This window comes from Lissotriton vulgaris, chromosome 8 (genome assembly GCF_964263255.1).
Source record: "Lissotriton vulgaris chromosome 8, aLisVul1.2, whole genome shotgun sequence".
NCBI classification, from domain to species: domain Eukaryota; kingdom Metazoa; phylum Chordata; class Amphibia; order Caudata; family Salamandridae; genus Lissotriton; species Lissotriton vulgaris.
Window position 1 is genome coordinate 699,082,859 of NC_141696.1, and position 13,410 is coordinate 699,096,268.

Below are 13,410 nucleotides of genomic sequence, written 5' to 3' on the forward strand. Positions count from 1 at the left end.
TACCTCGAGGTCAGTGACCAGGGAGCAGGGATAGCTTAAGATAGAAAAAAAGCAAGTAGTTTTTGAAGGGCAGGTCCCGGCTTTCCGCCTCAGGACACTGCAGAAAAGAGCATTTAGGCAAAGGGTAGGTGCTGTGCAAAGTAGCAAAATCACAGTGCAAAACACGCAAGTATATTAAAAGATGCAACAAGTATTTTTAAAATTGTTAAAAGGAACAAACGCTTTCGCGCACAGACGTAGCACTCACTCGCAATCAGTGAGGGCAAATGAAGAGATCGGTTCTTTTATGCACACGAGGGCGGGAGGGTGGGCGTGGCTAAGCGCTTGCTTCCTAGCCCCCCAGCCTTCTCCTCACCTAAGATGGCCGCCGCTAGTAGTCCTACTTTGAGGTCAGTGACCAGGGAGCAGGGATAGCTTAAGATAGAAAAAAAGCAAGTAGTTTTTGAAGGGCAGGTCTCGGCTTTCCGCCTCAGGACACTGCAGAAAAGAGCGTTTAGGCAAAGGGTAGGTGCTGTGCAAAGTAGCAAAATCACAGTGCAAAACACGCAAGTATATTAAAAGATGCAACAAGTATTTTTAAAATTGTTAAAAGGAACAAACGCTTTCGCGCACAGACGTAGCACTCACTCGCAATCAGTGAGGGCAAATGAAGAGATCGGTTCTTTTATACACACGAGGGCGGGAGGGTGGGCGTGGCTAAGCGCTTGCTTCCTAGCCCCCCAGCCTTCTCCTCACCTAAGATGGCCGCCGCTAGTAGTCCTACCTCGAGGTCAGTGACCAGGGAGCAGGAATAGCTTAAGATAGAAAAAAAGCAAGTAGTTTTTGAAGGGCAGGTCCCGGCTTTCCGCCTCAGGACACTGCAGAAAAGAGCGTTTAGGCAAAGGGTAGGTGCTGTGCAAAGTAGCAAAATCACAGTGCAAAACACGCAAGTATATTAAAAGATGCAACAAGTATTTTTAAAATTGTTAAAAGGAACAAACGCTTTCGCGCACAGACGTAGCACTCACTCGCAATCAGTGAGGGCAAATGAAGAGATCGGTTCTTTTATGCACACGAGGGTGGGAGGGTGGGCGTGGCTAAGCGCTTGCTTCCTAGCCCTTCAGCCTTCTCCTCACCTAAGATGGCTGCCGCTAGTAGTCCTACCTCGAGGTCAGTGACCAGGGAGCAGGGATAGCTTAAGATAGAAAAAAAGCAAGTAGTTTTTGAAGGGCAGGTCCCGGCTTTCCGCCTCAGGACACTGCAGAAAAGAGCGTTTAGGCAAAGGGTAGGTGCTGTGCAAAGTAGCAAAAACACAGTGCAAAACACGCAAGTATATTAAAAGATGCAACAAGTATTTTTAAAATTGTTAAAAGGAACAAACGCTTTCGCGCACAGACGTAGCACTCACTCGCAATCAGTGAGGGCAAATGAAGAGATCGGTTCTTTTATGCATACGAGGGCGGGAGGGTGGGCGTGGCTAAGCGCTTGCTTCCTAGCCCCCCAGCCTTCTTCTCACCTAAGATGGCCGCCGCTAGTAGTCCTACCTCGAGGTCAGTGACCAGGGAGCAGGGATAGCTTAAGATAGAAAAAAAGCAAGTAGTTTTTGAAGGGCAGGTCCCGGCTTTCCGCCTCAGGACACTGCAGAAAAGAGCGTTTAGGCAAAGGGTAGGTGCTGTGCAAAGTAGCAAAATCACAATGCAAAACACGCAAGTATATTAAAAGATGCAACAAGTATTTTTAAAATTGTTAAAAGGAACAAACGCTTTCGCGCACAGACGTAGCACAGACGTAGCACTCACTCGCAATCCTCTGTTTCCATTGGCTGTAGCGTACTATTTTCTTTTGTTCCTCTGTGTGTTTCTGTTATCAGTCTCCCATCGGCCAAGAACTGTGTTCATCCACTTTGGTGGAACTTATTTTAAGCATCTCAGCCTGCTGTCACTACAAGAGCTACACTCTTGCGTTTTAAAGTTACAGTGCCACCAGAGTGCTGTGTGCTCAGCTCGCTGTTATTATCTCCATGGAGATCCTCAAACGTACATCTTTTTTCTTCTATATGCTCCAGGTGAGGCACAAATTCCATATCGCACTTTTTAAAAAATGTCTTATTGTATTTTTAGGGCATGTTAAAGGCTTATCACCTTTGGCTTATTAATAACATGTCGCAAACTTTTTAGGGATCCTTCATACAGTTCTTTGCGCTGCTATTAAGACATGCACATGCATTATCGACACCTGGGGGTGCGGTAAAGGAACCAATAAAGGAACTGCCTTCTTCTTTCATCACGCAGTCAGTAGCTGGCAGGAGAGTGGTAAGTGCACTCAGATATAGTAAAATTTAAATATAAAGCAGTAGCCATGTGAAGCATGCCATGTTTGATAACTCTGCAGAGAACAGCAAAACTGACAGCTCCTCTCTTCTCAAGGTCCATCTGTCATACAGCGCTCTCCCAAACATGCCACAAATCGATCATGAGGAGACGCTGAAGAGAGCTTGCACGTTTATGAAAATGTGTTTGTATAATTAATCTTACTTTCTGACAAGAAAGCTTAAGTGGGGTTTCCTAGAGGATATGATTTAAATATAAGCTAATATATCACACCTACTTAATTGTTTTTAGAAAGCAGACCCATTTATTCTACTCAGTACATTCAGAATTACCACGCTATTGTAGTCTGTACTTTCTGGGCAGCTAGGCTGTGTTAACCATATTTTGGCCATGCAAGTATTGCTGCACATTTCCCTTGAGTTTGTTATATTATCGAAAGACCCATTCACAAAGCCTAATGAATATAAAACAGATTGATCTTCTTTGTAACAATATTTTAGCTTGGACAAATTTGTGCAATTTTGACGTAATTGTCATTTTAGGGCTCTTCTACGACAGCACATCTGCTCTCCCTTGCAAGAGATAAAACATCCATGCAGTTGTACAGTATGGCAAAAAAAACATTGCAAAAGCCAATGGCTTCCTTAAGCAAAACCTATTGGTTTTGCCAATTCTTGTCTACGAAACAGTTCTCTCTTTCATCTTCATTCTGATGCTTTGTGGGAGCAGTGGTTCAGAGCCTACATGAACAGACCTTCGATCTAGGCGATTTTACTTCAAACCTTCAGTCAGAACCTGCTATGCACATCCGTTGGTCAATGGACACCAGCCCTCAACCCCTCTCTGTCCCCATTTTCCCTCTATTCTGTGCACATTGGTTATGACCTTTGGCTGAATGCAGTGTGTGGTGTGTGCCGAGCAATGCCTTTGTGGCTACATCCCCAGGAGGCAAGCAACTCACCAAAGTCTGTAAATACACCTCCACTTGAATAGAAGGGTTCACTCTCTATCTCATTCCATAGGGCTCCATTGTGGGGTGCACCAAGTAGGTTTATCTCTGAAATGGCATGCAGGTAACTCATCCTCCAAAAGCCATTTTGCCCTTGCACCTGCATCTGTGCCACAGGTGCAATGGCAAAGTATTACTTCAGTTGCATAGAGTGGTGCTACCTAGGGGCGTAAGGCAGTGCGGGGGGCCTTAATCTTTCAGAGGTGGGCTAAACTTTCACAGGGCCCACACTAAGACCAATAAATCCGTCATTTGACATTATGCCACTCATGCTACCATGCAAAAGAATGTCCACTTCACACTGAGTGGGCTTAAAATGTTCACCAACACAAATGTGTATTGCGGACGGGTGTTCGCAGATATCTGCCACCACCTCTGTAGTGCACAATTAGACCGGCAGCACTACAAATGCCCATTTATGCATGCATAATATTTTGATAATTTTTCCCCACTTCCTTCTATTCCACGTCATAGTTATTGCAGCACCTTTAGCACATAGCTTCGACATTTCTGGGATACCTCTAAATAATACACACAGGATTTGGTTCTGGAGGTACTCTACTTCACAAGACGTCAGAAACATGAGCCTTGTGATTTCTGCCCTCTCACATGTGAGTAGTTTTTCTGGTCCACCATCTGGGTCTACTAACTCTAAACCATTTTCCGTAATTAAGGCTGTGATGAGCAAAATAATTTGCTGTAATGAAGATTACTGGTAAGAATTACTTCCTTACAACATGTCATAGTGTAACTGTCATAAAAGGATTTAAGACTGCAAAATAATGGACAGTTTCATTGCCAATGTTACTACTTTCAGTCAGTCCAATAAAAGGTATGAAAACCTAGAGTTTTGATTTTAGACTGAACTATCTTACCAATTGCCACTTCTGTGCCCGTACAATCATCAGAAACAGATTTTGCAGCTTAAATTTGCCATTATTTACAATACATTGCATCGACTGTGGTATGTTTTGCATATGTTAGAATAATACTTTAAATGTTTAAAGCTCCATTTGGTAATGTACTTAAAATAGTGTAAAAGAGAGATTTACCATTTATCCGATCAGCAGGGCTCCAGTCAAAATCATCTTCCGGATCCTGCTTCCAGTCGCAAACCCCTAGGTCGAAGCTGCAGTCAATGGACAGGCCTGAAAAATATATTAAATGCGAAATGAACAAAAGTACTTTGAGCTTATGCACACCTGCAAAAGTCATTCTTTATATACCTTTTTTCCACTTGTAAATCTTTTGACCTCACATTTCCTACACAACTGATGTAAAAAATGCTACTTGAGTTCAGTGTTACTGGAAAAATGCGATTTTTCAACTACTGCGTTTATGGATATGACTCTTTTAACAAATTATGCATCATCTGCTGCATAACATGCAGATTTTAACAAACATAATTGCTTATAGTTCAAGTGGATCAAAAGTTACTAATAGCGCAGCAACACATGTGGAAGGCCCTTCGCAAAGGTTGACTGGTCACATTTCTGTCGCTTGCTGTATTTGGGTGTTAAACAACTGGTAGTAATGAATTAAAACCTTTGCCCAGAAAGTGTTAACATGTATAACAAGCATTGGAAATGCATTCGGTCTTGCATTTGTTTGAGTTAGAGCTATTGGCATTGTAAATGTTAATGTCTTTTACCTATGTTTTATGGAGTGTATGTGCGTTGTGTATAGTGGAATTATGTGGGTTGGATTGGATTAGTTAGTTGTCGAATTGTGTGGCATGTAATTCTGTGGTGCGAAGTGGATTTGTGTAGTGGAATTATGTGGATAGTAATTATGTGGTTTTGAATGTACTGGAATTATGTGCAGTGGTATTTTGTGTTATGGAGTGTAATAAAGTGAAATGGTATTTTGTGTTGTGGAGTGGTATCTTTACAGCAACAAAAGATGTATTTACATATGAAACATTCACCTTCATAACAAACACACATCTGCACAATCCAGTCCGTCCCTAAAATATGACACCACCTAAAAAAAAGGGTTACAAAATAAATCACTCCCAAAAACATGCCTGCTTACAAAAGATGACTCACTAAATGAATACCTCATAATGAATTGTACATGGACGCACCTACATAAAACAAGACGACTTACAACTTTAAAAATTGTGATCAACCCTTTATTTCTGTTTAGTCCAGTTGGAGGGAAGATTACTCTGACATCTGTCTTGCACAATGGAAGCTTCCACTGGGAAGTAAAGTGTATACAGCTATCTGGCCTGTAAAAGGGGAGATTGTACTGCTTACTGCCTCTGCAAGAAAATATTCTAAAGCTGGCAGACACGTGTAATGAAAGTTTGCACTGTGTTAGGTAAGCTTACCATGATGTCAGTTCTGTGTAAAGTGAGCGTCCACTGCTGTATGCTTTATAGAAGTAAAGTGAGTACAGCTGTCTGACCTGTATAAGGGGAAATTGTACAGCTCGGTGTCATGCGTACGGGAAGCTTGCACTGCTGTTTGCATATGGGAAGCTTGCACTGCTGTTTGTCCTGTGTAATGGAAGGTTGCACTGCTGTCTGCACTGTGTTAGGTAAGCTTCCACTGCTGTATGTCCTACAGAAGTAAAGTGTTTAGTGATGTCTGGCCTTTGTAGGGGGAGATTTTATTGATGTCTGTCCTGTGCAAGGAAAGTTTGTATAGCTGCCTGACCTGGGTAAAGGGAAGAGTGCACTGCTGTCTGCCCTGTGTAAGGAAAGCTTGCACTGCTGTATGTCCTATAGATGTAAAGCACGTACAGCTGCCTGGCATTTGTAGGGGGAGATTTTACTGATGTCTGTCCTGTGCAACGAAAGTTTGTATAGCTGGCTGACCTGCGTAATGGAAGGTTGCACTGCTGTCTGCACTGCCTAAGCGAAGCTTGCACTGCTGTCTGTCTTGTGTAAGGGTAGGGCGTGCTGTTCGCTGTCCTATGCTGATAAAGCTTGTACCGCTGTGCAGGGCACAAGTCCTAAAAAAAGAAGTGGGGGACGCTTTCACTGGAAGTGACGTCATGACAGGAAGTGACGTCATGAATGGTGGCTTACTCCCCTTGCGTGTGCAGCGTCCTGTGAGCTCCGATCTCGACCCAGAGAGGGCAGAGAGTGAAGTCCAGCTGTTTGGCAGCATCATCAGGGGGAGAAGGGGCACTGAGCGCAGCATCATGCTCACTCTCCGGGCAAGCAGTGCAGATGGGGGTGGCTTAGCCTGTGTCCGCTTACCAGCTGTTGTTGCCAATGGGGCCCAATGAGGGCGGGGGGGTTGTTGAGGGGCGGCTGGTGAGATTCAACCGACAGCTGAATACGAGTGGAGGCAGGAAACAATAAAGAAACTGCAAGGGGGCGGTGGGTGTTGTTGTGGGAACTGTACGGGAGATCCTCTGTTCCACGCACCGTGTAACTGCAAGATGGGTTGGGAGGAATGGTGAGAAGAAGGTAGACTGAGGCTGAAAAGGGAGACCATAGGGAGGTTGCAGGAAGCTAGATATGAGAGAGAAGGAAAGAGCGTGGGGGCTCAAGTGTTCAAGATTTAACTTTAGCCAGTGATCGATGCAGAAGTGGGGCAGGGCAACGACGGAAGGGATGGCACGGGAAAATAGAGTTGGCTTGAGCACAGTTGCATTTCCCACCCCTAAATTCAACAAACCGAGGCTAGGCAAAGTAAGAAAATAGCCCAGCCGAAGTAACCTAAATGCCCCTTGCTAAGATGAGACATGTAAGAGGGGCAGTTGCCATGGACATGAACCAAACCATGAAAGGAGGGACTAATGTGACCCATTTGCCACACAACATTACTGGATTGAAACAGGCACAGAAGGAAACCAATGAAAAGCAAGGGGCGTGCAAGAGGTTGAATCAATATTCATAGAAGACATACAGCATGCCTCGCAGAGCAGCACATGCGCGCTGTAAGGCACAATCTAAATATGACATAATAAGTAATATTACGAAAGTAATATCACAAAATGTGATGCATTACACCACATAATTTGCCTTTTGCTTGCCGCATAATTTAAACTACCTCTGCCGCATCATTCCTTTGGCCCTCCTTAAATTTATTGAGAATGTTTATGATTTGAAGGATCAGCAATCCCTATCTGTTGCCTTCCAACTTGAATTTGAGTCCTACTTTGTGACGACCTATTCACTATTTTACAGATTCATTACCTCCATGACTTGATCTCTGTTACTCATCATTCATTTAATCGAGATGTCAAACCTGTAGTTGAGACATAATAAATCCATCCGTGGGACTATCCACTTACTAGTCTACAAGGTGCTACTGTTTAAAACTTTGCAATCCAGTGTTATATTATATATAGTATTTCTGTTATTTCCGTCTTTGAGGCAGATGTTAAATACTTCTCATATATGTTTATTGTCTATATATTTGCTATATATTTCCCATTTGGAGTGAGCTCTTAGCTGCCTCTATTCTCACATTTGAATGCAAATTTGAAGAGCACTGTCCAATATAAGTTATTGTTTTCATTCCAATTTGCCTGCGTATTTCTAATGTTCACATTTGAAAAATGAAGGAAGCTGTGTAGTTCCTTTAGCCACTAGAAAAAAATGCACAATTTTATGGTAGGCTTAACAGATACAGGTCTGTAATAAGTCCCACCACTTGAAGGGATTTCATCATAGTACCAAGAAAGTCTGATTCACTCCCGAGTTTCAGGATACCCTTGTAATACATTTGCCTACAAGAAATTTAACCAGAACAAATTCAGCGATTATCATGAAAATATTGCATCAATCCGGCTATCCTGGACCTATATTCGACAAACTACCCTAGTTGAATATACAGAAGCTGGTAAAATAAGCATTATGTGTAACAGCATCTGCGATTCTGGACATAAGAGTATAAATGGATCTTGGTAGGTATGTTGAATATTCCATGACAAAAATGCATAAAGGTCTAGGGGAACGGATGTTAGGGATGTTTCAAGGTCATATTAGCCTGCAGACTGATACCAAATGTGTCTTTAAGCCAACAGTGGTGTGCATTTGCTTCTACTGAGCTTTTCAGGTTCTGAACCTGAAAAAAAGAGACCATGTACATTGCTAGAAGACAAGGAAAAGCTTTGTGAAAATTAAAATGTACTCATTTAATGGCTTTCACAGTATGCTGTGATTTCTGTGATGTGGTAAGCAGATCCCCGATCCACTAACCCACACCAGGTCTCCCTGGCCCTGACTGTAGTCACAGCTCTGGTGCCTGCAGCTCGTGTGCCTTGATTCACACTCAGTCTTAGGAGGCACTTTCCCACTCTGACTTGGCTGTCTTTTCAGCTTGTATCTGTTGCCTTTTTTCTTTGAACTGACTTAGGAAACACTTTCCTGTTCTTTCGCTTTCCACCCTCTCCTTCTTGCCTGTTTCACCACCCGCTTCCCGCCACCCAACGCCCCACCCCCTCCCAAGACCTATCTAATGGAGGCTGCAGTGAGGACTCACAGCAGCTACACGCAGTGGTTTCTCCACCAGCGCGTCAAAGGCAATCTCGTCTCCGCCCATCTGTGCCACACCCAATGCCAAGAACCCTGGTCCTCTGACCACCCAAAGATACTCTGCTGAACTGTGAGCCCTGGACCCCGGACACCGCAGCAACAATTGCTGTTGCACCGCCTCACACTCAATGGTAGGAACTTTCACGTGCCACCACTGTCTCTTCTTCTGCAACACCAGAGCAACCAACAGCGCTGGAGACACCGCAAAAGACAACTGCATCCATCATGCTGACCAAGACTGCCACAACTCCAGTGCATCATACTCAAAGCTTAATCACTCGGTGGACACTCCACGGAGACCTGGGACAGATATCTTCCCTAACCTCGGATGTCATCTTCCTTACAGAGATCTAGCTGAACCCCACCTCCACACTGGGCATTGCCATCGCCATCACCATCACCATCACTTTTGCCACCCTAAAGGCTGAGAAATAACACACCAGGACGAGTCAACAAACACAGAGGGGAAATTGCCATCATCTACAAGGACACTGTCCTCTGTACTACCACCTCAGATGAATCGACCCTGATAATGGAGCATCTAAACTTCCAACTCCACACATACAGAAAACGCATCATCAAAGGCACCCTCGCCTACAGACCAGAAGGACCACGCCCCAGCTTCTGCAATACTATCCTTGACCTCTTCTACCCCATTGACATTGACTCCAAGCATGACATCCTCCCAGCAAATCCTAACTTCCACCTCGATGACCCCAGTAAATCCAACACAACTGACTTCCTGGATAGCATGAGCCACATCGGCCTCAAGCAATTTGTCACTGACCCCATCCACATTGCAGGACACATGCTCAACTTTATTTGTATGCCCAGCGACAGAGTCAAGTACAAACAATCTCTCTCAGCTCACCTGGACCGACCATTACATTTTGCACTTCAACATCTAACGACCTCCCAGTAGAGGTACCTTTCACCCCAGTGCCACATCCAGAAATGGGAAAAAGATATCAGAAGAACAGTGGAACAAGGCTCTTAACTACCAGACACAACATCCAACCCAGAACAGGCAATGAAAAACTTATCCCAGTGGATCACTGAATGCACAGACACAATCACCCCTGCCAAGCCAGCCAGATCCAGAGGACCTGCCAGAAGAGCCAGCTGGTTCCCCACAGAGCTGAATTCCTCCAAAAGCAACTGCCAGCAACTATAGAGGAAGTGGCACACCAACAAAAAGACAGGAGACCATACCAGCTTCAAAACAGCACTTGACCAGTACCACCACCTCCTGAAAGAAACAAAGAAGAGCGCCCTAGCAGACTGCATAGAAGCCATCACAAACTGCAGCAAGGATCTCTTATGTATCGTGAAGGAGTTCTCGACCCCCACAGCCACCGGGAACAGCATCGCCCACTCCCAAGAACTGTGTGACTCCCCGGTAGGCTTCTTCCACAACAAGATCTCTGTCATCTACGAAAATGTCAAGCCCCAACCCACCATCACAGACAGCATCAGCTTGCTCACACCTTTGAATACAAACCCACAACACCTGATCACCCATTGGGACCTTCTCATAACTCAAGCCACAATTTCCATCATAAACTCCGTGGACCCCGGTGCACCCACAGACCACTGTTCCCATCAGGTCTTCAACCTCAGGTACAAGAGGATTGGCGGCGAGCTCAAGAAAGTCCTGAACACCTCATGACTGAAAATACGCTGAAGTGAGGCCCCTCCTGAAGAAACCAGCCACCCGATCCAGCAGAACCTAAGAACTACAGGCACATCTCCATGCTCCCCTTTCCAGCTAAAGTTCTCAAAAAGGCAATTAACCAGCATCTTACCCAACACCTGTAATGAAGCAACCTCCAGGACGCCTCCAAATCCAGATTCTGAGCCAACCACAGCACAGAGACAGCCCTGAATGCAGCCACTGCTGACATCAGGGCCCTCCTGAACCACAGCAAAATGACAGCCCTTATCCTCCTGGACCTATCATCTCCCTACAATGCCATCTCCCATCACATCTTAATCAACAGACTCCACCAAATAGGAATCCAGGGAAACGCCCTTGAATGGATCGCCATGTACATCACCGGAAGAACCCAGAGAATCAGCCTCCCACCGGTCACCTTGGAACCCCAGAAGATTATCTGCAGAGTTCTTCAAGGATCATTCCTCAGCCTTAACCTCTTTAACACCTACATGACCCCCCTGGCCAGCACGGTCAGATTGCATGGACTCAACATAATCTCCTACGCTGACGACACCCAGCTCATAATCTCACTGTTAGAAGACCCATCCAACACCAGAGATAATTTCCACAGATGTATGGTGAACGTCGCAGACTGGATGAAAGACAACTGTCTCAAGCTCAACACGAACAAGATGGAAGTCGTCATCTTCGGAAGCAACATCTCTCCATGGAACAACACATGGTGGCCTGCTGAACTTGGCCCATCCCCGCCCCAGCAGACCACATTCGCAAACTCAGCATTATCTTGGACAACAATGTGTCCATGAAGAAACAAGTAAATGCAGTCTCATCTGCTTGCACCCTACGCATGCTCCACAAAATCTTCAGGTGGCCCCCAGTCAACACCAGAAGGACCATCACCCAGGCCTTCATCAACAGCAGTCTGGACTACAGGAACTCACTTTACGTAGGAATCACGGCACGCCTCCTGACAGACAATACAAAACTACCTGGCCAGACTCATCCTCTACCTCCCCAGACAAACCCACATCACACCCCACCTTCACCCCTTCGCTGCTAGGCCTTTTCCCCTCCTGTGCTAAGCTTTTTTTTGGCTATTTGGGGTAGTGTGCGCTTAGGCCCCTGTAACTTTTTAACCACATAAGGTTCCTGTGATTGTTTTTCTTTACAAAACACGCTACATTTTGCAATGTTCTGTACACATTATGAACAGTGCAGAAGGAAATATTTGCTACCACTCTTGAAGAAGGTGGGTTTTGTTCAGGTTAGACCAGCTCTAGTATACTTAATGTAATTGGGTAGCCCTTACATTATGTTTTCTGTGGCTAGTTTTTTGACGGCAGCTATTCGTGTAAGGAAAAACAACACCAGCCTACCGCAGATTCAAAGTTGTTTTGAGTAATATATTTTGCAAATTATATAATATACTTGCGTAGTCAGGTTTGTAGTTTTAAAGGATCTTAAAGGTACCAATTTTATGGTGTTATAAAAATTTTTCTAAAATGTACTGTATTTTTAATAATGGACACAAACTGCACTGTATTTTTTTAATAATGATAATGAACTGTTTTAACTTTTTGGTTATTTCTGTAAATGTTCCTTTGTCTGTTATTTAAAATGATTGTACCATGTCTTTTATGATATTAATTTTATCGAATAAAGAATTCTTGACTGACTGACTGACTGACATAAGGTATCCACGCCAATTTTGCATCCTTTTCTTCCAACATCATGGGGATTCTAAAGGTACCCAGGGTGTGTGGATTACCTTGGAGAGGACCCAGAAATTAGCCAAAATACAGTAAAATGTTTTTTTTTCAGCAAAATGGGAAAAACAAGCTACAAATGAAAGCCTCTGGGGGTTCCCTGCAAATCTTTTAAAAAAAGGGTTTGTGGGGCTGAAATCACAATTTTCCCAGCTTTTAGGGAATGACAGTCTTTTGTCAGAGAACCAACATTTTTTACACAGTTTTGGCATTTTTCTGGGATATAACCTATTTTTGCTATTTTTACTGCTTTCAACCTCCTTCCAGGTAATGGTAAATATGAGTATGAAAGCAATAATGGATCCTATACATTTTAGAAAAGTAGACAAAATTCCGAATTCAGAAAGGGATCATTTGTGTAGATCCATCAAGGTTTCTTTATAGAAACTAACAGTTAAATATTAGAAAATTGAAAATTAGTGAAAAAAAACAGCCTTTTATGTCAACGTTTTCACCTGCAACTTCTTGAAATTATGACAGCTCTTTGAAAGCAATATACCGTTACATCCGCTGGACCTTCCTAGTTGTGGGGATATATATAGTTCTTGTAGGTTCACCAAGAAGCAGACAAACCCAGAGTTAAAAACTGAGTAGCAATTTGCAATGGCTTTTTATTATGTACCGGGTATATAGCAATTATTGTGCGAAAATGTATACATGGAAAAATCGGTATGAAAGACACCTATGTATTTATGAAATGGGTACAAATTATAGAGTTTAGAAACAGTACATATTTGCACATTTTTAAAATTGGGAATACTCATACAAGCATGTGAATTATTGGTCATTTTTTAAAATGACTTATTTTATACACAATGTCTTTCATTTGGAAGGCAGAAATGCATCAAAACTCAATAGGTAATAACAGTTGCTTTACAAATCTAAATTACCCTAAGTCCCCCGATAAAAATGGTACCTCACTTGTGTGGGTAGGCATAGTGTCCACGATCGGAACGGGCTCAAAACCCAACGTGAACACACCACATTTTCACAATGAAAATTTACCCTTTTTTTGCGAAGTGTGCAGCTGTCGTTTTTGAACCGTAGCTCGGCCGGCACCTAGGAAAACCTAGCAAATCCATTATTTTTGAGAACTAGACACCCAGGGAAATCCAGGATGGGGCAATTTGACTGCCTGCCACCATGTT

The 13,410-nt window shown here is 43.7% G+C and overlaps 1 protein-coding gene across 1 annotated transcript in view; it reads right to left on the reverse strand.

The window, feature by feature from the left end:
- Positions 1 to 13,410, reverse strand: part of EGFL6 (EGF like domain multiple 6) — a 433,277-nt gene that overhangs the window by 57,358 nt on the left and 362,509 nt on the right. The window contains exon 10 of the mRNA XM_086934569.1: positions 4,371 to 4,466. Coding sequence (XP_086790695.1) covers positions 4,371 to 4,466 — 96 coding nt within the window. The remainder of the gene's footprint in view (positions 1 to 4,370; positions 4,467 to 13,410) is intronic.